This window comes from Tyto alba, unplaced genomic scaffold (genome assembly GCF_018691265.1).
Source record: "Tyto alba isolate M040663 unplaced genomic scaffold, T.alba_DEE_v4.0 Super-Scaffold_29, whole genome shotgun sequence".
In the NCBI taxonomy this organism is placed as follows: Eukaryota; Metazoa; Chordata; class Aves; order Strigiformes; family Tytonidae; genus Tyto; species Tyto alba.
The window spans coordinates 13,248,614-13,274,324 of NW_024881303.1; the positions used below are offsets into that span (position 1 = coordinate 13,248,614).

The 25,711-nt window shown below is 37.7% G+C and overlaps 2 protein-coding genes across 5 annotated transcripts in view; both read right to left on the reverse strand.

Moving 5' to 3' along the window:
• The window catches only part of DYNC1H1 (dynein cytoplasmic 1 heavy chain 1), a 45,816-nt gene extending 38,475 nt beyond the window's left edge, over positions 1-7,341 (reverse strand). The window contains exons 1-8 of the mRNA XM_032981716.2: positions 7,006-7,341; positions 4,502-4,589; positions 3,726-3,899; positions 3,249-3,504; positions 2,584-2,770; positions 2,152-2,423; positions 1,815-2,042; positions 236-1,312 (exon numbers count right to left, since the gene is read on the reverse strand). Of these exons, the coding sequence (XP_032837607.2) occupies positions 236-1,312; positions 1,815-2,042; positions 2,152-2,423; positions 2,584-2,770; positions 3,249-3,504; positions 3,726-3,899; positions 4,502-4,589; positions 7,006-7,273 (2,550 nt within the window). The 5' untranslated portion in view covers positions 7,274-7,341. The remainder of the gene's footprint in view (positions 1-235; positions 1,313-1,814; positions 2,043-2,151; positions 2,424-2,583; positions 2,771-3,248; positions 3,505-3,725; positions 3,900-4,501; positions 4,590-7,005) is intronic.
• A 4,086-nt stretch (positions 7,342-11,427) lies between these two features.
• PPP2R5C (protein phosphatase 2 regulatory subunit B'gamma) overlaps positions 11,428-25,711 on the reverse strand; it is an 80,322-nt gene continuing 66,038 nt past the window's right edge. For all 4 annotated transcript variants that reach the window (XM_042799085.1, XM_042799084.1, XM_042799086.1 and 1 more), the window contains 6 exons: positions 24,296-24,466; positions 23,587-23,714; positions 21,900-22,001; positions 19,723-19,795; positions 17,311-17,427; positions 11,428-14,121 (listed from right to left, as the gene is read on the reverse strand). In XM_042799085.1, coding sequence (XP_042655019.1) covers positions 13,990-14,121; positions 17,311-17,427; positions 19,723-19,795; positions 21,900-22,001; positions 23,587-23,714; positions 24,296-24,466 — 723 coding nt within the window. In that variant the 3' untranslated portion in view covers positions 11,428-13,989. The remainder of the gene's footprint in view (positions 14,122-17,310; positions 17,428-19,722; positions 19,796-21,899; positions 22,002-23,586; positions 23,715-24,295; positions 24,467-25,711) is intronic.

A 25,711-nucleotide genomic window follows, 5' to 3' on the forward strand; every position in this document is an offset into this window, starting at 1 on the left:
AACAATAATTATGCAGTAATGGTTAGTCACTTCCCTTTATTTAGATGCAGCAAGGCTATCAATTTTAGTAGTACTAAAAGACCCATTCAGCTGGCCAATCTGTGCCAACACAATCAGCTGTGTAACCAAAGAGCTACAGAACAGGTCATCAGCTATCCAATTCCACTTCTGGTTGGCCAAGCATTACTGATGTATAAATGTAAAAGTTTTGCATAATGTGAAAGATAAAACAAACCTTTTCCTGGAAACTGAAGACAGTCTCAGCTAAACGCTGGACATATGGATCAAGTTTGTACGATTCCCACACGAGTGCAATTCCTTCTGCAATCAAAGCCTGCACCTCTTTCTTCAAGCCAGCAACCAGAAGTGAGATAGTGTTACGCTCTTCTACTTTCTCACATGTTCGTTCATACGTACGGACACTTTCAATAAGAGAAATAGCAAATGGGTAGAGCTGGTTTGCTTGGTGAGCTTTGTTGACAATCGCTAGCGGAACACGGAAACCAAGCCACTTCAGGTTTCGCACTTCTTTTGAAAGGGTAATTATTTCTGGGAGAAAGTTGACTTTCAGTTTCAGGACATTTCCAGTTCGACCTCGAACGCGAGTGCTTTCAATGGTGAAAATACGGCCAGACACACCAAGATTGCGCTGCTGAACTTTTCTTGCCCAGTCATCAAAGATCTCCTGAGTGTTGAGCTTCATGCGAAAGCTATCTCCATCCTGCTTTAGCTTCTGACCTTCTACATGGTTCTCCCAACCTTTGCCAAGGACATCCTCAACACGCTTCATGTAAGCGGTGAGCTGTCTGTCAATTTGTTTTGCCCAGATTATAGACCCAGACACAGGAGGCAAATCACGAACGTGACTCATTTTACAAGCTTGACTCTGCGGGTACTGTACTTTAAATTTGTCATGAAGAGACTCAATATCATCTTTTACACGCTGGATCAACTGTGTTTGGTATTCACGAATGGCACCACGAATGTGAGGTCTGACAAACAAGGCATTAAATCGAGAGAAGATTCTGAACATTTCGTTGGCGTTCTTTGCTGTACCAAGCTGGTCTCTCAAACGAGCAGTTATTCTTGTTTCAACTCTATCGATTCTTTCATCATATCGTTTCATTGCTGCCTCCCAGGCTTCTGTACCTTCTTTGGAAACATCCAACCCATCTACTTCCTTAACATTTTCATATGCAAGATTGACTTCTTCGATCGCATTAGCATCTGCAGCATCAAAAAGGACTTCTGCTACTTTCATATCCTGTGGTTCAGGTACCTCTCCTTGATTTTGCTGGGCAACAGCAGTTACCTGCATTAGAATCACAGTTTAGTGAGTTGGATGCTTCAAAACTTACCTACAAATAGCTAAACAGTCTGTTCTAACAAGCACTGCAAAAAACCCTACAACTTAGTACTGAATCCCTGACAAACTTCCAGTCACGTTTCAGACTTAAGTTCCATTAGGAACAGGGTAACACGTTTACTTTACAAACTTCCACTACTGTGCAGCAGAAACTAATTTTCCACTGTGGTTTAGCGAAGCTCAAATATTTACACACTTACTGATCTCCTCTATGTTACGTGTGGACTTGCAGCGTCTATTAACATGACCATGTAGTATGTGATGTATGTACATCGGAATTAAAGCTAGGCCTATTAGCAAAGGTTCAAAACTAGACTGTTCTTGGAAGCAGAGAAACTGAATGTTACATTAGTTTTGTCTTAGTAACTTTTAAAATCAACAATGAACACTTGAGCACTCTTGAAGAAACCGCACAGATTTTCTGTCTGATAATGAACAAGAATATTACCTGAGGTCGCAAGACTCTCACAATAACTGCCCTCAGCTGCTCATGCTGACGCCTGAATTTCCTCATTTGATCAAGGCGACCTTGGAGTTTCCTATGAGCAGGATTGATACGCCACACCATCTTCAGGTTCTCTTCCCGTTTTCTTTTCACAATGTCTCTCAGCAGAACTTGTAGCTTCTCATATTCATCATCCCAGGTTTGGAATACTTCAAAGCATGCAACCATCACCTGAAGAGAGTTTCAGATTAAGAAATTTAACTCCCAAATGAAATGCTTCCTTAAAGTCACTATTCAATTCAAAAGTACAGCCACCAGTATCACAAACCCATGAACATACCTTTTCAAATTCTTCATAGGCAACATGCATCAGTTTTCTGGTTCCCAACACCTTAAGGAGCTGAGAGCTCAGATCTCTTGAAATAGCCTCCACTAAACGCAATGCCCTTTGGATTGGGTATTTCGTGTTTCTGATTTTTCTCAAATGGGTAAATATTGCAACAAGGGCCTGCCTTATTTTGTCCAGCTCAGTAGCAGATAGCAAGTCATTCAGTGGAAAGTCTTTCATCAGTGGATTATAGTCATTCACAGTTTCCAGAGCCTGTTTCAGACCTAAATGTAATAGAAAAGATTTTTAATATAATCAAATCTGTAGCTTTAATTAGCTCGTTACTCTAAACAGCATTGCTCTTTGTATCACAATGTTCACGCTTCCTAAAAGCTTAAGTTCCATAGGACAGTTGTGAAAAATTTTATTGAACAGACATTTTACCTGTGTCAGTATCGAAGCTGACAGTTGCATGAAAGCGTTTGCCATGTTTCAGAATATCCAGAGTCAGAAGAACTTCTGGACTTTCACGTTTTTCCTGAATGCGATACAGAGCCCGTTCCAAATTTAACCAGAAGCTTATCTCCTGTAATGCAGTGCCTGATGCAGGATCTCGATCCAATTTGGTCACCTTAAAAGTAACAGAGAGACAAGAGAAGGGAGGGAGAAATGCAGTTAATTTAGGCACCTGGGGAAATAACAAAACAAACCAACAAGAACTGTTTCTCTTAATCTGATGCAAATATTTGAAGAACCATTACAAAATTCACAAGGTTACTGCCAGTTACCTGAGTCTATTACAACAGAGATAAAATAGTCATGCTCTCAGCTACCTGCAGAACAATTTAGTCTAGACTCTAAATTTACAATAGGCTTAACCTAGTCTAGAATTAGACTTAGTCTAATTTAGACTAGTTTCTCTGGTGACTCAGAAAAACGGTCTCAGATCTTCAGAGTATCCTGCATGGAGCAGTATTTTACCAGTTAAACCATGAAGGAGATGCACAGTACTACATAGAAGTTCTTATCACAAAGTCTACTATTTATTTGGTTTTTTGTTTGTGTTTTTTTTTTTTGTGTGTGTGTGTTTTTTGTTTTTTTTTTTTTACCTTTTGTATCTCTCTAATCCAGCGGTTGACTCCAGATTGCAGCTGATTGAGGAATAACGGATCCTCAGCCTTCTCACCAAAATCTGTAACCTTTGGTTTTTCTCCTCGTTCGTAACACTGTTTGGCAACATTAGTAATGGTTGCATGAATTGGCAGACTAATCTCTGGAATTTCAATATTCTGCTGCAGATGCAGAAGGCCCATTTCAAGTTCTGCAATCTTTTTCTCAACTGAAGGAGCCATCTTATCTCCATCCCTGAAAAGCACAGATGTTTCCATATAAGACGCCAAAACAAAATCCATACACAATACATTTAAGATATCTAAATTACTTCCTCACAATCAGCAACAGCAGCATATGCAACTGTGTGCTTAAACAATTTCACATCACTTGCCTTGAACAATTACTGTTATTTTTTTCATTAAACACCTACTTTAATTCATTAGCAGAAAAGTGCAGTATTTATACTGAATTACCTGTCTGCTTTGCCAGATTCTCTGATATAGGACTTGAAAAAGGGTGCAACAGCATTGCTAATGAAAGAGTGTAACGTTTCATATGGAGAATCTTCACTGAGAGTGAGCACTCTCAATTGGGAAGACACAGGTTTGTCAGCATCAATCACTGGTGTACGCTTAATGAATGCCAGGCTGCAGAACAGAGAAGAGAGTTACCAACTAAACATTTTGAAACTTAAGTGACAGAATAGCTTAAATCTGACTGCAAGTTCAGGTCATAGGAGTCAAATGCTACCCTGCATCATCATACTTTATAAACCTTCTTCTAAGAGACTTGAACAGAAGCCTTCCAATAAATACACCTTTCTACTTCAGTAATTAGCCAAACTTAGCTATTAATAAGGATTCTGCAGTATGGGCACGCTAAAGAAGCACACATCTTATGAAGCTTCAAATATGCATTAAGGTAATTGACAAATTTTTAAGTCAGACCTAACTGAAGATTATTGAATCTAAGTGTGTATGATACATTTGCATGTATGCCAAATTAATAAGACTCTGTTTCTTTAACCTCAGAGCTAGAAGTCCTAAATCCATTCATTTTCAGCCTCACGACACACATACTCGTTTTATCAGAGCCTCCACCTTGCAAAGCTACTGCCCCATCTGAATAAAAACACTGCATAAAGCACTAGGTAAACTGGAGGTAAATTTGTAGGTAAAGTAGGTAAATCTGCTTGGGTAGGTTTTGCATTCATACAGTAGAAACGTCAAGATCTATTTTACTAACTCACCTGTTTGATTTTATTCCATAATGAATGTCAGTGCTGATACTGTAGGAAATGAACTCTTTTTCCTCTTCTCCTTCATCGCCCACATCCTCTGCAAAAAATATGCAATGTCAGAAATGCTTTATTTCTAAGGCATCTGCCACTTTCAACCATCATCTACCATTACCAGACTATTTTCTAATTTTTCATTTCTACACCAGCTTAATTAATTAGATTAAGCTAAATTTATCTTTGCAACATCCCTCAGATTCAGAGTGGGTTCACTGCTTTTTAAGAAACTCCATTAGCTTTTTTAGTTTGCTATAAAAAAATGATAAAACATTACAACAAGTGGATTATAGTTCACATTCCAACAGAAAAATCTTCTGCAGTCCAGAATGTGCATTTATTTGCAGAGATATGTTGCCAGGATATCTACACTACAGTGAGAATATTAAACAGCTGCTTTTTTCTTTTAAAGGTTGTGCTTTGCATTTTTCTTTGAAAGTGATTTGGAAAATAAGTCTCTGAACAAAAAAAAACATCCAGACAAAACAAAAACCCAAGCCATGGAAAGTACTCGGGCATTACCACAGCCAATGGATCACAGATGACGTAATTGCTGGGGATGCAGGCAGTTGTGCTGCAATGCAGTGATTTTGGCGCAGAAGGTTACTCCCTGTTGGGGGACACACTCTGACTGGACACATTACAGTGGACTCTTGTTCTGCTTTGATTTCATTTGGTCCTTCATAGGAGATACAGCCTTAGGGTGTCACATTTGTGATCCTGAGCACCAGAAGCCTGGTCACAGAACAACACTACACTAGACACCACAGGAACCCGTATGAAAGCTGTTGGCAGGCTGTGCAGCTAGTGATACCACGCAACAGCTTTCTTTACTCAGATTTTATTTTATTGTATTTATAGTCAATAATTTACTTCATGCTATACAGGCCACGCACAAGTTTCAATAATAATATTGTTTTTAAGAGGGTCAGAGTAAACAAGATTTCTGTACGCTGCTGGAGGTTCCAAATCTGTTAAATCTGAAGACTGGCTATCAATCTGAAAATCCACCCTCCCCAGGTAACTGCTATTAAACCAGAAGACAGGGATGGAAATGCCTTCTGCCCATGATAAATTAGTATTTTGCTTCTAAAACACGTAGTAAGTGTCTCAATCTGTTTTGCAACCATACATTTATAACAATAACTATGTGACAAGCCTGGAGCTAACTGATCACCACGGTCTTCCATTACTTCCAACCCAAACTAAGGATAACCAACTTCATGAGCCAGACATAAGAAAAATTTAGAAGTCATCTACATAACCTATTAACATCCAGTGGAATTTCTTTAAATCTTGTTAAGCACTGTATCATGAATTCATTAAGACTGTTGTTCTTTTCTTCCCCCTCTAAAAAAATCTGTTATCTGTGCTGAAAAAGAAGTCTCAGGCTTTGGAAGAGGAAGGAGGAAGATAATCAGCAGAAATAGGCACAAGGATAAACAAAGACAGGATATTCTAAGCAAGATCTCAGGTTCACAGTGAATAGACAACAAGCAGAAGAACCTTCTTCATCTTTTCCTCGGTATGCAGCAACTGCAGGGCACATATCTAGTATCTTCCACTGCAGCTGTTGACATGTTAAATAATGCGGTATGAAGTATGACCGTACCAAGATTTTATATACATCTACTACAGGGACTGAACCAACAGCACATTACTAATAGAGATCCAGAAGTTTAATATTACAATTTTGCAAGCTCAGACTGGCAGGCATATAGCCGTATGAAGACTATGCCTTGTGTAATAGTAAAAGCCTGTGTTATTAATGAAGCCTAGTTATATGTTATTATTGTTAATTAGGCTGGATTCTATGGCAGTAAGTGCCTATTTAGCAGTAGATTTCATGATAATAAAGTCATTTTTGAAATAAATAGTAATACCAGCATGTAGATAACTGAGATGTTTCTCAAGCCTGAGTGCCAACTCAGCTGTAGTATTTAATGCAGCATTCGATGAGGTCTCCAAGAGCCGTTTACAGGCAGCATGGACACCAGGCTTTAGCAACTAAACAAAGACACTGCAAGGTCCACGCCTTGATTTATCAACACTGGAGTTTCGCTAACTACAGATTAGCACTTTTTACAGGTTGATTCAGTTTTTGAGGTTCGTTTGGTCTTTTTTTCTCCAGGTTTTTGGAGGTTTCTTTGTTCCGTTTTAGGTCGGTTAACTGCCGTGCCGGGAAGGAGGCCGCAGTGCGAAGCGCCTCCCGCCGAGGCGCTGTCGGTCCCTCTCCCGGCAGGGCAGGCCGCACAGCGCACCTCCGCCATCACCCGCCCGGGCCGGGCCGGGCCGGGCCGGGCCGGGCGGAGGCAGCCGGCTCCCCGCCTCACACCCAGCCCGGCGGCGGCGGCGGCGGCGGGCCCCTCCCACCCCGCGCCAGGGCGGCGGCCCAAGGCAGCAGCAGCGGCCGCCGCCGCCATTTTGACAGCGCGCCGGCCGCCCGGCTCTCCCCTCACCTTTGAGGGTGGAGCGCTCCACCAGCACCGTGTGGACCTGCGGGTCGGAGAGGAACTTGCGCATATGCTCCACGGCGCCCTTCTCCTCCAGCGCCGCCTCCAGCACCGCCGGGGCTTCGCCGCCGTCCTCCAGCAGCAGCGGCACCAGCTTGCGCAGGTGCTTCTGCAGCACCGACACGTCGGCCACGTTCTGCACCGCCGAGCCCGACACCTCCATGCTGCCTTCCTCGCCGCCGGGGCCGCCGCCGCCGCCGCCGGTGTCGGACATGCCGAGGCACGGACAGGGACGGGGGCAGCCGCTCCTCTCCGCGCCGCTCCGCCCGCCGCGGGGGAGCCTGGGAAGGGCAGTCTGCCACGCCCCCCCCGCCGCCGCGCTGAGGGGGCGGCCCCCGGTGCCGCCGCGGCCCCCGGTGCCGCCGCGGCCCCGCTCGGCTCCCGGGGCGGGAGCGGGGAAAAGGCGGCGCCTGCCCGGCGGCGTTTCCGCGCCTCACCCCCACTCCGTGCGTTCCAAGCTGCTTCTGGAAGGAGAGGGCGGTGGCTGAGCGGCGAGGGGAAGGGGCCGCCACCCCTCCCTCGGCAGCCCGGCCCGGGGGGGATGCGTCCTGCTGCTGCCGCCCCCTTACCTGGAACCTAAAGCAGGCCCGGGGCTCGTTTGTCGAAAGAAAAACGTTTATTTGGTGCTAAAAATAAAGCCAGAAGCCATAAAAAGAGGTGGCAGAAGCGCGATTTTTCCATGAAGCAAGCAGCCGGCCAGCTTGTCACCACCGGCGGCAGATGCCTCACGGCTGCTCTCCAGAGAGGAGCCAGCCCCGACCCGCGTACCTGGGGTGCTCCGCATACCCCGGTCCTCCAGCGGGACGCGATTTCCAGTTTCATGAATCCAGCGCCCGAACCATTAATCCCAGTCTTTTGCAAGACATAGGACATCAACACATCAAGCACAGCAGCGAGAAAGGGGACTTTTCCTTCAGAATCTCATTTAATCTTTAACAATCCTTAAAGCCCTTTTACAGCTGCCGAGTACGTGTACACCACAGCCCTGTGTATAGGTTTGACTGATCTAACGTATGACAAGAGTTTAGCTCACTGCTGCTCTTCCTCTTTGCCCAAACTGGGCCCCTCCAGCCCCTGGTCCTGGCTGGTTCTTGAATGTGTGTGGAAGGGGCAGGGAAGTTCCAGAGCAACTCCCTTGACTCCCCAAAAGTACACTAAGGTCACTGGGTGACCCACAGACTGAAAAATCCTGTTTTCATTTGTATGGATGTAGAGAAGGGGGAAAAACAAGCAAACAAAAAAAGCCCCCTGCCTCTGAACCCCACATGCATTTCCTGAGATCCTGGGCCGGTGTATCCACCTCTTCAGAAGCACTGCATGAGAAATAAGGAAGCTCGGGTAGGATATCCTGCCTAACAAAGGAAAAACTGACCTGTAATTCACTACGGAAGCGTAACTTGATTTTAAAGCATGCATGCCCAGCTAGGATATCGGGCACACATACCCCAGGCTCCTCCACTGGGGAAAAAAGGATGCGCGTGCTCAGGAATGAATGTAAGTTGGCATCTCTTAGGATGTCAGTTCAAGCTATGGTTCCAAGTGCTAACACGCTCATTCTTCCAAAACAGTTATCTGCTGCACCAAAATGTCATGAAGTTCTTGTAGCTTACAAAGCAAGACACAGTATTTCATTACTGTGAAATTGCTACCAGGAAAAAAATACTAATGAGAAAAGTAAAGTAAGGGAGAAAAAAAAAAAAAAAAAAAAGCAGGAGATAGGAAAAAGGATTCAAGTAATTGTTTATATACACTGCTGCTGAATTGCAGAGAAAGTAGGGTCAAAACCCCCCAATGAGTCTCATTTTAAAACCAGAAATACTCCATGTGCAACAAGACTTTATAGTATAAAGAACAAGTCTAGGATTCTGGTATTTAAATGCTAGTCTACTTGCAACTAAAAGCCAGTTTAGGTAAGACACTTTGTATTCCTTTAATTGCTTCAGCCTCATCTACTGTGCCAAAAGGAGTGTGAGGAAGATGTTGTAAATTAAGTTAAAGAAAATCGTAGCAAAGACAAGATAAACTAGCTTTTTGCACAATCTCCCATGTTCAGTTAAAGCCTATGGAGAGAAAAAGCTTTAGCTTGCGCAATCAGGGTGAAAAATAGTTGTGCCGTAATCTACAAGATGAATGTCCCTTTTCTTGAATACACAGAGGACCTGGCCCTTCTCACAGCTATGTGAGAAGTCACTGAAATCAGCCATCCAGAAGATTGGCAATATGACACGTTTCCTCTATAACTTAATTAAAAATGGTGAAGTAAAACTTATTAAGTAGTTTCAGAAAAACAGAATGAGAAGTAGGGACTTGGCAAGACAGACAAGATCTGCTCCTGGCAAATGCCATATAACGTATGTAGAAAGAAAACATTTTGCACGAAAAACAACTTCGGCCAAAAAAAAAAAATTAAAATACTTTTTTTCTTTTTCCTATATTTAATAGTAATTTGGTAGTATTTGAGACCAAAATCAAAGCAAAAACCCCAAACAAGTAGTAATCAGAGCAAATCACTTGCTTTCCTATCTCTAATCCTCTTGCATTTCTAATTCTACAGCCAGAGTACTAGAAAAATATTTATGGCAAGGCCTTCACGATAGCACGAACACCCTCAGTGTGGTCTTCTGGATCACAGAAATGCCTAGAATAGTTTGAGGTAGTTATATGAATACCCTTCTGCCCTTGTAGAAAAACAGTGGAAGCCCTCTCCCCTCAACACTGTAGGGTAAATTCTTATGAAACTTCATGTTTTGTGTGTACAGTGCTCCACTTCTACGGGAGTGAATGCAGTCCAAATATGACGGTTCAGAGAAAGCCAGTTGCAGTCATGCTCTCTTCAATTATGTGCGGAAGGAATAACGTATTATCATCTTTAGCTCCACAGTAAATTCTCCCTTGGGAAATTTTTCATACGAAATTTTTAACTACATAGAAGTTTTATTTCATAAGGTAAAGACAGCTCAAGCCAAGTCTCATCATATGAAAGAAACTATAATCGAGGGAGACAGTGATATGGTAGTCAGAATGGCATTTCTTAATTACTTATATGCAGTCAGTCTCTCCACAATCATTACACACAGTAAGGACAAGATCTAAGGAGCAGAAATGCTCCACGTTTAGGTGGGTGGTCTATAATGGGACCCAGAACAACACTTGGGATAACCTAGAATTGTACATAACTCCTATAACTACATTTGTAAGGTACTAAAATGATTTCCATAAAGCAAACCAACAAACCTCCAAACACACCCATACCTGTGCTACACTAGCACCTTCCTTTACACTTTAAAAAGCCAAAGCAAGCAAGCAATGCCAGAAAAGGTCGTTGGTCAAAGCCCCCAAGCTTAATTCCCTTAAAGAGAAAGGATTAAAATCCCCTTCCTGAACCTGCTTGCAACTCAAAAAGGTATTTCTATAGAAAAAAATGTCACTACTATCAGTATTTTAAAAGGTATTTGACCTTAGTTTTGTAAATTGAATGACTGAATCTTCAGCTGTTTCAATATCTAGTTTTTTAATTCATGATTAAGCGTAGGGGTGCATGTGATCAGTTTACTTCTGAACTCATGCAGAAAACTATTTATTTCAGTATGCAAAGGCTACATTTATAACTCAAGTCAGCAGTGAGATACTGATCCCAGGCTTACAAAACGCCCCCCAACTTCACCTCAAACCCAGCACTTACTGGAAGTCACTCTTACAGAAGTAATTTTCTTAGTTCTTTGAGACTTTTATGGATTTCAGAGGGAAGGCAATCCCTACTGCAGACTGAAGTTTTTTCCTATATCCTCGCCATGTGACCGCTTATCACCTACCACACCAATCCCTGATTATACGGCTACTTTGCTCCAAGCCCATCAATATAGAAGTGTTACAGGGGAAAATACTACGGTATAAAAGGTACATCTTTCATATTTGTAGACTGGAGATTTATCAAATTCCATTCAGTACTGACAGATGTTCTAAGAGTTCAGTCTGCTTTTTCTACTGAGTATCCACCACTCCCGCTTTTTACTAATGGCCTTCTCATAAATTTTTTGGTGAAATTTATGAAGTTATTTTAATTTGCACAGCTGATTCTCCAAACAATGATACACACCCCCAAACACCCTGTACTATATTTAGTTTCATGATGAGCAAGTAAAATTCACATGTTCTTTATTTGTCCATATAATACACCATTTTTTTAAAGTTTTAAAATTAGATAAAAGCATATTAAATGGCAGGTGTATGAAGTTCTTCAGAAACAATGCCAGAACAAAAAGTTGAATTACAAAATGTTAAAAAATATGTAGGTACATTTGAACTTAACTTTCCACTAATGCATGTTACAGATATTGTCTAATGAAAAATAATTGTGCCACTTACCTATTTTTGCTGTTTCTAGGAACTTTTTATTCTGTACATAGGACGATTCTGTACAAAATATGAAGTCTACATTTTTATTACTTATTACCATAAAACAAGGTACAATGTATGTACAATATTAAAATGAAGCCATACTAAAGCCACACTAAAAAGACACTTGTAATATTACTTTTGACATTCCTGATGTACAGGTTAATTTTGGAAAACAGGGGAAGGTGTCAGACACAGAACTTTATGAAGAACAACAGTCACCAAAATTCTACTTTAATTTTTATTTTGGATGTATTAGTTTTAGAATGGTTTAGTACAGGATTGTAAGTAGTATATAAAAATTGATAAGCATGCTAAACCATTAGTGGTGACAGATTTTGGAATATTGCCTAAGCAAATGTTCAGTGGCCCAAAATGACAAATACGAATTCATGGTGAACTTTAAGTCTTTAAAAGTACCACAGTATTTTCCTTTTTGGTGAGTGTTTATCTTCAATAAAGAACAGAAATAAAATCTAGACAGTAAACGATGTTCTTATACGTTGAGCATCACACAATCAATCAAACATTGATAATACATGTGTTGTTTTTTTTTTTTTTTCCCCCCCCTTGGGTAACATAAGAATAATTCCTTTCAGCAATCTCTTGCACAAACATACTGAACACCCAAAATCAAAAGGTAACTGATAATCTACCAGCTAAAGATGGAAGTTCAAACAATGGTATATCAAAATACATAGACATTGCTTTACACAATTAAAAAAGCACCCTTTTTCCCTCAAAAGGAGAAGGCATCTTTAAACTGTTTTAATATAGTTTATCCTAATGGTAAAGCATATTCTTTTTCAAGTTTTACAGGAAATGTTTTCAGACACAGTGGACATTCCACTTAAAGGTTGGGTTGGTCTTTAAATTTAGTTGTTGTAAGCCAATATTTACCACCCACAATCTTCTTCCAATAGACAACATAGCAAATATTGGAAATTGAATGTTAAATGCAATCAACAAACAGCAGGCACTACATCTGCACAAGGTTACTATGAACGTCTGCTTTGCGCATTTTTTTTTTTTTAATGGATGCAGGAGACCTTATACTTCCTTAAAAAGTAAAACAAAACTATTTTTAAAGAAGCCACTTTTTTATCTCTTTATGCATCAAGACATTAAACATTAAGTTATATCATGTTACTGCCAGAGACAAAATAAACTAATCACCCATTTAGAATAGCAGAACACATTTCAAACAGCTTTTAAGCAGGATAAGTAAGTCAAAATACTGGCCACCCTGAGAGAAATCAAATATTGAAGACAAAGCACTATAATTTTTAAAGAGATTTTCCTCCCGTGCTTTTCCATCTACAACAAAAAGCTCATTACATGCAAGTAATCTTGTGGAATATATAGCAGCATTTGAAGATCATCAGCAACTCAGATGCATTTTCAGTTCACTTGTGAGGTGTATTTGCAGCACATGTGCTCTTTACAACAACAACAAAAAATATTTTCATGGTAAAATTATGGTCACTATCTCCTCAGCTCTTAGACTCTTTTAAAAAGAAGCAGAATGGAATTCAAGGGTCTGTTCTTCTTCTTATTTTAGTAAGTTTGTGATGTTGAGTTTCCTGAAAGGTTATCTTTCAGATAAAAACAGATGCAACTAAAATCACGCATATCTGCCACAGAATACTGAACTCCTAGAGCCCAAGAAAAATGCTGAGTATTAAAAGCTCAGATAAGGGAGAAAACAGTGAAAGAGTACTTTATTGACTTGAAAAAACTTAGAATGAAATTTTTTATTCAGTCTATTCCCAGTCATAGTAAACAAATTTCATTTTAGGAAAAATTCTTCTACCAGTTAATATCTGGAATACTGGTGCCGTATTATATACCAAGGACTGGAAAATATGGCTTTAAATATACATAAAGTATTAGGACATGGTGTATATATAGATATATATCTTTATCCTAAGTAAAGGAGAAAAAAATTTACAGAATTCTTAGAAAGGAATGATGACTGAGGATTGTCATGAAAGTTACCAGTTTGTAAGCCATGTTTTATAATACGAAAGAATAACTGTGTATTTTCAAAACTGCTGGTATATTACAAGACAGCAATAATGTGGAAATAACTGTAAAGTTGAGAAATCCTAGAAAAAGTTTAATACTTAAAACTTGAAATAATTTTAATTTTGAAAACATTCATTTATCATTAGTACCAACTATTGGTCATTCACTTATTTAGATGGAAAGAGTGTATAGAATGCTTTTCTCAAATATGACTAGAAAAACTGCATGTTATCACGTAGCTGGTACTATGACAACACCTCCAGGAAATTGTGTCCACTTGATTATAGCTGACCCAATATTCTGCATATGGAATTCAGTAATTTACCATTGTTTGAACTACTAATCTTGAGCTGCATACTCTATTAAGTTATTGCCTACAGAACTGGGTTGAAGAAAGCTTTGACTTCGTGTGTAACTGATTGGTATGGCACAAAAAAGTAAGTTCTACTGTAGAACTGAGTCCAGAAAAAAACCTTTTCCTCCAAAATAATATTTCACTGTAATAGTTTAATGCCCATCATGTGATATTAATTCATCAGCTCTGCAATGTGATTCCAAGGCTTTCATGGTATAGATATCCTGAGGCAGTTCTGACTTGCGTCGCACAAGAGGACGATCTTTTTTCTGATCTTTCTGTGCCTGAAATAAAAATAGAACAAAGTGGGTCAGAAATGTTTAATTCCTAAACAATTACATCAAAATATTTCTTGCACATCAGTATCTTCATTTATGGGAGAAGAAATAAAACACGTACGGGAAACAGTTTATACTTTCTTCTCTTTACCATGACACCCCACCAGCTACCCAGTTTCACATCTTGAAACCATTTTTTTGCTAAGTAGAAAAATCAGAAACAACCAGCAAATTCTAAGCATTAGCAATCATTACTACCATTATTATCACTTGGTAGCATTTAAAAAAAATAAAATCATAGTCTATCTTATCACTTATTTTTAATTTTGTATATCTCTAAATGTAAGAGAAATGATTTAGTTTTTTCCATGCTTATAATTACTAGCACTATTCACATAGCTGAAAATTTAAGGTTCTGCTGTATTATCTTACTGATGCTCTCTCAGAACCAGACAGTATCCATATCTCAGTATCTTTAAAATAGATAATGGTGTCCTTATACAGTTCCCATGTCTGTCTCACCTACGCTAATTTGCCTGTTAGATCAGTGATGTTTATTCATGTTCTTCAGCAAAAACGTCCTTATAAAAAAACTGATTGGCTTTTATTTAGCCACTGATTTATATGTTCAAAAAGTTAGTAAGCCATGGTCAGGTTTTACTGTAGCAGAGTATTTACTAGAACACTCACAGAGTCTGGTACAGAAAAACACTCCTCAGTCGTTCCATCACCTCTTCAGTATGGACATTCTGCTACACTGCTTACCTCTGGCATAAATCTTACATTCACTGAAACTGTATAGAACTTTATATAGTTCCGCAATTCTGAGTTTTATTTAAAAAATAAACTAAGCTGTTCTTTTGACTTGCCTTTTTTTTTTATATTATTTTTTAAACTGATAACCGTAATACCTCTTGTTTTAACATCAGTTTCTGATGGTACTTAGCAAGGGATACATAATTTTTTCCAGTGTCCTCTCCAACACTGATGCAAGAATGCTACCTAGTTTTCTTTCTGCAATACCCTAATCAATCCTCTTCCTGCCTGGTGACCCTAACTCATCGATCCTTTTGCAGGCTTTATACTTCTCTCAGATTTCTCTAAGTCTTTCTAATAATAAGAATTCCTCTTTCAAACCATTCTGTTAGCTCTGTTAGAACAGGATCTTTGAAAAACAGGCTTATAACCTTCTAATCATCTCACTTCTTGCACACTTTCTGAGCAAGGAAAAGCAAGAAAGCATGCACTTGGAGATGTCTAAAGAATGCTTGAACAGTTCCAACCCAACTTTCAGAATTTTATTCAGTTTACAGTTTGTTCCTTTTCCATTAGCATCAATATTTTAGTCCCCATCCCTTCTAACAATGGCAGGGTGGGGGGACAGGGCAGAAATCAAGCTCATCCATAGGAATGTGATGTACTAATTTTCCAGATGGAACACGATCAGTGAAACTGTATATAGTGCCAAAATTATAGCTCTTGAAGTTTAATTCTTTGTAGAAAAAGTAAGATGTAGCTAGAGATGCTGATTTTAGTTTGGGCTGCCATTACCATTTGTGCATTTTATATTGTATAATACTTGTCAAATCCCCAAACTTTTCCAGCAGCCGGGACTGGAAACTGTTCTTAACTGCTTGTCCCAACTACTAGTATATAGTCATACTTTGGCTGCTTCTGTAACTAATGTTAGAGCACTCAGAGTTAGGAGGTTTAAGTTTTAATTCCCTCTGTCCAGGATGGAAAGTGAACTAAGGTCTCAAATCTTGAGAAAATGGTTATACAATAGGAAATAACATAGTAAAAGATGAACACTATAATCAACACGACTCTAAGACTAAGCAGTACTTGATTTTTTTCATATAATCTGGTATGTACCTTTCTCCACTAGAACTGGTTCTAGGTTCTGAAGCTAGTGAAAGGAGGCTCCCTCTCCCCATTATGTGGGCCCACCTAAGCTATCAAAGGTGGGAAGAAAAGCAGAGGTTTAGAAACTTTCATAAGCCCAGTGCTCCTCACTGACTAGCTCTGACCAGCATTCCCATTCAGAGGAATACTACCCTCAATTCACTGCCCTGAATACGCAAGTCATTCAGCCACCAAGATTTCCATGTATTGAATAGCGTTCCACTCCAGAGATAAGTGTTAAAAAGCAGCAATCACTGAGCTTGTCTTGGAGGCATTCCAGCATTTCTTTTGCTTTTGACCTTCATCCAAAATGCCAAAGTACAAACAATTAATAAGATATAATCTTGTAGGATAATGACACTGGAATTTTAAGAAAGTAATGTAGAAAGTTAGGTTGACCATGTGCTTATTTTTGTTAAATTTATTGTTTGATACGTTGGTTCAAATTAACAGACTTTACCTCCTACCTCAACCTGTTTTTCCAGTTCCAGGTCATTTCTCTGGTCCTAAACTTTGCTGGATTTGGAGATATTCATATTACTGATATTCCTACCAGACATTTTCCTGATACTGCAACACTCTTTGGCACCTCTCCATTTTCCATCAGCTCCAAGTTTCAATCTCTAACTTGAATGTCAGGATTCTAGTTCCACTTAACTAAAGTTAATTTAAAAATATCTGAAGATTACTAAGCATTAGCTAAAGATGAAAAGACTGGAATGACCTTGAGAGTCCTTGCCCTGTAATAAGGTAATGGCACATTGACCAACAGGGGACTGAGGAAGAAGACCCATGAGTGGGCAAGACAAATGCACACTTTACACATTTTTTCAAAACATAATATCTTTAGCCACTAAGGCGGCTCTGAATAACAAACAAAAATGTCTAAAATATAGTCAGATTCTAGTGAAAAGTTTTCCTTATGAAAACACAAAATGTATATAGAGAAGAGAATAGAACGTGATGTGGTAGATATTAGCCACATTTTTAGCTACCCTTAAAGCATCATCATCGTTCCCAACATAACACAATAAGCTATTTTTAAGTAAAAAGAAAATGAAAGTTTCTATAGAAGAAAGGTCAAGAGAGACCACACAGAGATTCACAGGCATTAGAAATGCAACACTGTATTCCTGACTGCTACAGAATCACTTAAAAGTAGCAGCTCTAATGAAGTGTATTACTCTAGGTTACAGGCTGAAAATACAACTCAAGTTTATGTCCATGATTAAGAGTTACTGAAAAAAAAAAAGTAATTAAGAGTACTTTGTTATCTTCACATGGCTTTACCTGACAAGCCTCTTCTTTCACTGTCTTTTTCAGAATCTGCAAATCTTCAATTAAAGGCCCATCTGTTTCCATTGCAACAGGACTGTTCAGCAAATTCGTGTCACTATATGTTGGGTACTAATAAAATGCAAAGTGTTAAAACAATCATTCTTAATAGTAATACCTAAATACTAAGAGTGTATTTGAGCATTTGAATGATATGATTAGTTGAGATTAGCCTCAATATCTTAAGTTTCCAAGCACCAAGTAATAAACTTTAAAGTGGAACTCCAATGCTTTCATTTGGCAGAAACATTCTGTTGAAAAATAGTCAGAACACAGAAAACATGCTTTGATTATCTGAGACTGAATTTTAAAATATTTAGATTTTTCTGGTATTGAATGTCTACTGCGACAATCATCTAACTGAAACCTTATTCATACACTGTCTAGTGATTTGTGAACAGTGTAGCAACCCAAACACAATGATTTTACTTTCTGGTGCAACTTTGTGTTGGGAGAGCAAACACACAGTTAGAAGGCCAAATATGGTTAATATAAATTTTAAATAATTTCAAAACAAAATATTCAACTTTTCTGTCTTGGGAAATTTAAACAGCCATAAAAGTCTTCTGAGAATTGAAAAAGAAAAAACCTTGTAAAACCACTGTATAGTATCTAAAGCTTACTGGGCAGCAATCTAATTATTGCAAATTCTGTTTTAATTTAGATGAAGTGTATGTGGTCTTAAAATCAACACTCATTTACCAACACACACTCTTTTTCATTCATTTTTCCTTGTAATTATTTTAGTATGAACGTACCTATAGCTTAAAGCAGATGATATATAAAAAACTGACAGCAAATATTTAATGAATATAATTATTATAAAATTCTTAAAATGTGTTCTTGTGTCATGCAGTCAGGAATAGCTCTGGACAATAAAAACTGTCAGTAATTAGACAAATTAAAAAGTTAATAGAAATTCCAGGAAAAAACCCAACCCTTAAAAATCCATTATATAGAGTGCTAAAAGCATTTATATCCTTACGTCAACTCAGTGGAACACTCAGCATCGAAATTATTAATATTTATTTTAAATTGCTTCCAATTATTAGCTCTCTTCAAGCATACTGTGAAGGATATACTGTATACAGATTGTGTTAACCAGTTTCAGAAAATGTACACAGTTAAAAATATTACTTGGGATGAACAGGAAATTTACGCTGTAGAACTAAATTTTACTACAAGTCAATCCCCTCATTTAGCCAGACATGCAATAGTTCATCATTTGTGATAGCAAATGACCACATACATCAAGTACTCTTTCAAGCAAGGCTTTTATATGGCTTATCTGATTAGAGGAATGTTTTGTCAAAGTTGATTGCTGCTTTCATATGAATGCTCTTTTTTGATCTGATATGTTGTCAACTGACATTTTGTTTAATTCTAACAAATTTTGAGCAGTTTAGTAATTGTTCCCTGTGAAATACCTCAAGAGGAAAACCACATTTATGAAATTCCTCCTTCTTAGGAGAAAAGATGACCCCGTAATTTCTGTTTCAAAATAGCACTGAGATCATAAAGTGTTCCAGTTCTGTTCACTCCATCTTCCACCACTTTAAACTCAGCTAGCCAATGTTGAAAGATACAGTACAGTAAGTTTCATGCTGCAGTATAGTAAAATTCTGGCTGCAGAGTAATTGAAATGTTTGGTTTTTTTTTGCCCATAGCAGCAATCAATGTCATTCAGATAAAGGAAAACTGGCAGCATTCTCCAAGCAGATTAAGTAGAGGTGGAGGAGCAGCGGGAGGAGCAGGGGCAGAAATATCAACCAAACCATCCCCTTCTCCCGTAATTTCAAAGTATCATTTGCTTCTTTTCCAAAATTTTAGTTACATCAAGTAATGCCTGACAGGATGTTTTCCTTTTAGGAAGAACCTGATGTGCAGGTTCACCAGAAGACCAGCCCAATGCAAGGATGAGAACAAATGCAGCAGACAAGAACATACAGTGTTACTTTAATCCATTTGACACAGAGGAAAACTGACCAGTCGTAACTCACAGTTTGCAGAAAGTTCTCTTTTGTAATATATTGTTTGCAAAACAGCTTTTCAAGAGAAACCAATTATGGCATCTCTATATTTTCCATAATTTTGCACAATAACTTTTCAAACCGCAATACAGTATATCTCCTATTATAAGAAAAGGAAAAAGTACTTCATATCATACTTTTCAGAAAACTTTAAAAAAAAAAATAATTACTTGCACAAGAAGAAGGTTATAAATTTTAAAAGTACTTTTATTGTATATCTTTCATAATACAATTAGTGAAATTGCTTTATTTCCATGATCAGTCAGACCTGTTTCGCCCACTGATATTAACAAAACTAAAGTATTTAAACATGAACACGTTAATCTTTTCTAAATACCTGGGGATTTGATTTGGCTAGATTTTCTATTTTAACCCATGCTTCTTCCCGTTCCTTCAATTTTAGCTTCTCTCTGAAAAAAAAAAAAATTAGAAGCAAAAATGGCAAAAGCAGCTTGGTGACTCTTGCATCACAACTTGTATACTTTCTTAAACATGAAGAAATTCACTACAAGAATTCAACAGAATAAATTAGTTATGCCTCTCTCAGCTTTCTGCCCAAACTATCACTTGCTGTTGACAGGGTACTTTGCATCATGATCAGAAAGCAACATTAAAATGGAAAACCCCATATTTTCCCATGAAAACAACAAACTGGCTGGTACCAGTTTATCTTTAATAGCTGTACATCGTTAAAAGAGTTAAAATTAAGCCAGAAATAAGTCTTGATCTAAGTTGAAAGTGTGTTTGTGTTTTAACTTTATGACATTTTAATTCTATATTGCAACATAAGAAGCTAATACCTGACCAGAAAGAAGGGGCAGAGATTCTTACTGTCAGCCCAGAGGCTGGTATAAATTCTGGTAATAATTTAAAGGAAAAGGTCCATAGACATTTTGAATTGAACACTAACAGAGAAGTAGCCAGCAGACCCACGCTCATTCAAGGGAGTCACAAGCCAAGAGGGATGACATGGGATGCCTTTTTTTTTTTTTAATTTAGGAAAGGTTTGTTTCCTAATGTAATTCCAAATGGTAAAATCCAGGTTTTTTTTCCTTCCTTTTTACAGATAAACAAGTACTTATTGCAGAGACTAGAATGAACACATGTCCTTGAAAGGTGGTAGAGTTTAAAAGGGCTTTGAGCTTAACAGTGTTAGAAATGCTCTCAGGCTTCAATGCACAGAACAGGTGATCCAAATGTAGTAATAAAAAAAAAGCAGTTATACTCAAGCACATAGACAATTTGCCTCCAACCCCCAATTAAGGCAACTTTGGTCTGGGCAGGTGCGGGGGAAGGAACAACTCTTTAACCACCCCCTTTTAAGTTCTTGTGTGGTGGGGGAGCTTTCTGGTTTTGTTCTGTTATGTTGCTCAGCATTCTGCCTGCCCTAGTTTACACTCAGAACACCCCCACCTCCCACCACCACCTGAGAAAATATTGCTTTCCCATCTAGAAGGGATTCTACTTATTTGCTATGAGGGAAGAGACACATTGTCTTTTTTTAAAAAGCAAACGTTCACATTTTGTTATCTATAAACACACACACGTCTTCAAAATTTGTTATACTACAAGCTCATTTCTACTTAAATTGTAATAAGGAACTTCAAAACTTGGACAAATCAATCTACATTAAGAATTTGTACTACTTCCAGTATACTGGCTTAAAATAGGTATATAATTTGAACCACTACTTGAAGGAATCCCTGTTTGAAACTAAAATTCAAATCCAAGTTAATACCTACTTTCTAACTATGCTCCTCAGCCCCTAAAATGAGTCAAACCATTAATAATTTTGACTCCTCAATCTCACTTTAGTAGGCTTAATAACATACTGAATATTCAGAAAATGATGTCTATTTAACAAAATTGGAAATAGAGGAACAGAAGGTAAGTGACTTTATGATCATATAAGTTATCTGCATTTTTGAACATAAACCAGAAAAATTCTAGCTTCCAAATCCCTGCTGTGTTCACTGGCCTATGCAAGAATATACTAGACTCAGAAAGATTCTTCTGGCAAATAATGTACAGATGTCCTGTATTCCAATAGAATTAACAACTTTATTGGGGGTAATTTTTAGAAAAACATGCATGTATGCTCACACACAATGCAATGCTGAAAAATACTGGAAAATTGTTTTGGGAAGAACTAAGTGACAACAGGAAAGAAAATAACACTGGGTAAATAAAGCATGCTAAACCAAACACGGGATATAATCTAAACCATTTAACAGATCTTTCACACTGGGCTCCACGGTTAGCAGTGTCCCTCTCAAACAATTTTTAGGAAGACTGTGATGCCCAACACTATTAGGTCAGAGACTCCATGAAGCACCCTACTCTTAAGAAGATTTTACAATTCATATATAACAAGAAGTTTCACCAAGTTGATTGAGACTGCTGTACTGTAATCAAATGTGCAACTTACCACTACAGACACAGTAGTTTTTCAGAGCTAAAGCACTCTGAACAACATATTCAAGAACAGACAGACACACTGACATGAAAACTTACTTCAGTTTTTCTGCTTTAAATTGCTGTGTGCAGTCATCGAACAGTTTTTGGTTCATCTCCATGAAGAGTTTCAGAGCATTGTATATCAAGCCATGTATAGTCCTATAAGTAAAACTTCTGGTTGAAACTCAGAGTACTTTAAACTTTGAAATCTATTTTTTCTGGTCAACAGTAGCCAATAGCCTACATAACTGGAAAATTACACCATTTCAGAATAAGTGGAAACAAAACTAGTTAGTGGAAGTTTCTGTCTACCCTCAAAAGGGCTAATAAAAGTACTAAAATCACCAACTTTGAATGAAATTTTTTTATTCTATAGTACTACTTGTCACTTATGGTTCTGATGTTTGAACTTCATTTTTAATACTACGTCTACCAATACAGGACTAGTTTTGAAATTTAGTAGTTGACACTAATCAAACTAGGGTTATTAATGTCATCTTGCATTTTTTCTAAAGACCTTGATATAAGTAACTTACTGGCAACTGACAAATTCAAGAAAAAAAGTGATGAAAAGGAGCCTAGAAAAGACATCATTCATTTTGAAAACTGCCACACAGCAACAGCACTCACTTCAACACAATTATGCCAGAGGACTCTAGAAAAGTGTTGACAAAGTGAAGTGGAAAACATCAGAAAAATTGATCAAAAATAATCTGCTTTATGAAGCACTTTTACAGAGTAATTTACAGTTCCGGCCTGTAATCTACTGCTGATCACTAAATCCAAAAAGCAATCAGTTAAATCACACGTTTGAGTTATACGTAAAAGTGCAGCTGTACTGGGTAGCATGACTTCTGCTCAGAATAAAATGAATGCCTGGCCTTGAAAGCCAGGAAAAAAAAAAAAAAAAACCAACTGACAGCAATCGACATTTACTACGTACAACTGCATTGCTGAATTGGCATTTTTATTAATGAGTACACGATTTGTTACTGCTTATACCCAGTGACAGTAACCAATTACTTTAACATCACTTTATCTTCCATTTCTTTTCCTGTGTTTAGTGGCAGATTGATCACTCATTCGTGGTTGCTGATGGGTTAGCCCTCAATTCATGGCCAGCACTAGACTGTGAGACTTTCACCATCCCAGCAGTTGAACAATAGCTCAAACAAAGAGGCACTTTACAATCAAACAGCTGCAGAAAGGAGCTGACCAGGACTGTTTTCAGGGGTAAGTACTATGTTATTGTGGGGAAAAAAAGTGAAAATAGCCAATGGAGAAAGAAGAGAAAACAATAAACAAAAAAAAAGGGAGGTGGGAGGGGAAGGGAAAGGGAAAAAAAATGACCTGATCAACAACATATTCCACTAGAATGCAGAAGAAATGCAAATTACCAACAAGGTTACAGATCAGGAATCAAAGTCAGTCTTTAGAAATGTCTGAACTACAGATTAATGCCAGATTTACTTCATATGAATAAAAATACATCATGGATTAGATGTACTAAAACACTATTTCTTGTTCAATAAAAAAAAAGGAAAAAAAACATCTTTCTCAATTCTTAGTATTTCCTAAAAATTCTGACAACAGTAGTCTCCTCCTTATCCAGCAACTTTGATGTCACAGAATAAACAGTTCAACACACTCTTAAAACTAGCAACTCAAAGATCTGAACCGCCTTTAAGCCTAAAACTAGACATAAGTGAAGTAGCAAAATTGTATTTGTACAAGTGTTTCTTACTTGTTCCAATGCGTCTTTGAATTCCGGTACAAGGATGGAAACATGATGGGCAAAATCTTTGCTGCATTATCACTAATTAAACTCATAATATATTCATTATTCCAGTAGTATAATGCTCGCTCTGCAACCTAAGATGACATGAAAAAAGGAACACTTCTTCAGACAATCTCTTAAAACAAATAATTGAAACATTTGGCAAATAAGGGAAAGGTAAGAAAAGTGGCAACGTAAGATTTGGATTTTTCTAGTGCAAATGGGAGTCACGGACCTGATGGAAAGAGAGAGGGAAAAATTGCTTTTTCCTTGATAGGAACATGAATCAAACTATAACCTATGAACTATGTAATACAAGTGAAAAAATGTTTTCCCAAAAAAAGAGTATTTGTAGAACTCCATTACAAGCAGTGAAATGCAAACACTATGTACTAAAAGGGTTCAGGTATAGGGTTCAGTTCTGAATACAGCAACCTGTTAAAACCAGCGACCTTTTAAGCCTTTATGTTAAGCATAACACTGAATCACCCAATACGAATGCATGTACCACACTCTTGAAAAGCAACAATAAAGCTAACATTTGGGTCCCTAAAATTTGACACAGAATTGGAAGACTTTTTTTGCAACAAAAAATTCATTATGGTGAATAATAGTAGGTAATACCGTTAACAAGTCTGCTTTATAAAAATCCCGTTATTGTACATTACATACAGACCTGAAAGTGTGGACTGGACACACATTTGGCTAGCTGTCTGAAAAGAGGCTCCATAACTTTTACAAATTCAGATGGTTCAATAACATCTAAAATTTCTTCTAGTTCATTTAAAAACATGACTTCTTTTGGACTGTGAGTCTTTGGCCAGTATTTCAGCAGTGCCATTACAACCTGTAGGGACAAAGTAAACATAATCTTCATGATAATTTGACTTTACCTTGCACTATATTTTATCTCATTAAGTAGTCTGATATTTTAAACAGAACACAAAACTCAAATTTCTTGTCCCATGTGACAGCTGTGATCAGATATGGTTCAGTGTCACAGATGTAACTGGTAATAGATTTAAGAACACTTCTTCAGAAAATAAAGTTATACACTTAAACGTGTACAAAAATAATAATCAAGAGACTAGAGAAAGGATCCTGACATCTAACTTAACATGATCAAAGTGCAAATTTGCTACTATACTATGAGGAAAATTATCTGCCACTTAAGCTATAGCAGCTTTTTCAAACCAAAGTATAAGACCTCTTTTTTTTTTTTTTTTGAAATGATAAAAACTGCTTTCCATCTGTGGTAATTTGGTGCCAAACAATATTCAAATAGGAAGAAGGTTTCCTTCAAAGAATATTTAAATCATGTTAAATACTTAAAAATGACTGGCATAGCACTCAACCTCAAATTTAGATATTTTTGATGAGAAATTAATACAACCTTGAACATATAAATTTATAAATGCTTTTGTTTTGTTGTCAAAGATTAAAAAGCCACATAAAGAACAAAAATATGACAGTGTCTGCCAAGTCCTAGATGTAGAACTGGAGACAAAATAAAACCCTAAATCAGGAGACTTCTTGAAAAAACTCTTTTAAAAGAAAGTTTATATTTGTCTCTGTGTAGTTTAAAAGTTGCAACAATCCATTAGCATTTCTCTCAGACATTTTTTTCCTCTCATTTAGGAAAAAAGGCAGTCTTTTGTTTTCTGAAATGGAAGACATTTTTATAGAAGCCCGGCTTTTTACCTTTAAAAACTATAAACAGTATTTAATATCGTCACTGGTAAGACAACTCTGTGAGAAATCAGTGTATCTTTCAAGTATGTATTATTCAATTATGAAAGCAGACAATATGTCCTCAATGAAGCCTTGGAAAACTTATGCAGATTTTTAAAATATTATGTCAGAAAGTCTCATATGACAATTATAAACAGAAACAAAGCATTTTAATTTGTAACAACCACAGTTTTTGAAGGAGAACTTAGTGCTTTGATAAGGCATGTGCTAAGCTTTTGAAGAATGTTGTAATCATGTACTAATTTGTGATCAAAAAGGGAAACAGACTTGGATGTGTATTAGTTCAGATTTGTACTAGGAAATAACATAACATCCTAGCTGATGTCTGGAAGAAAGTTAA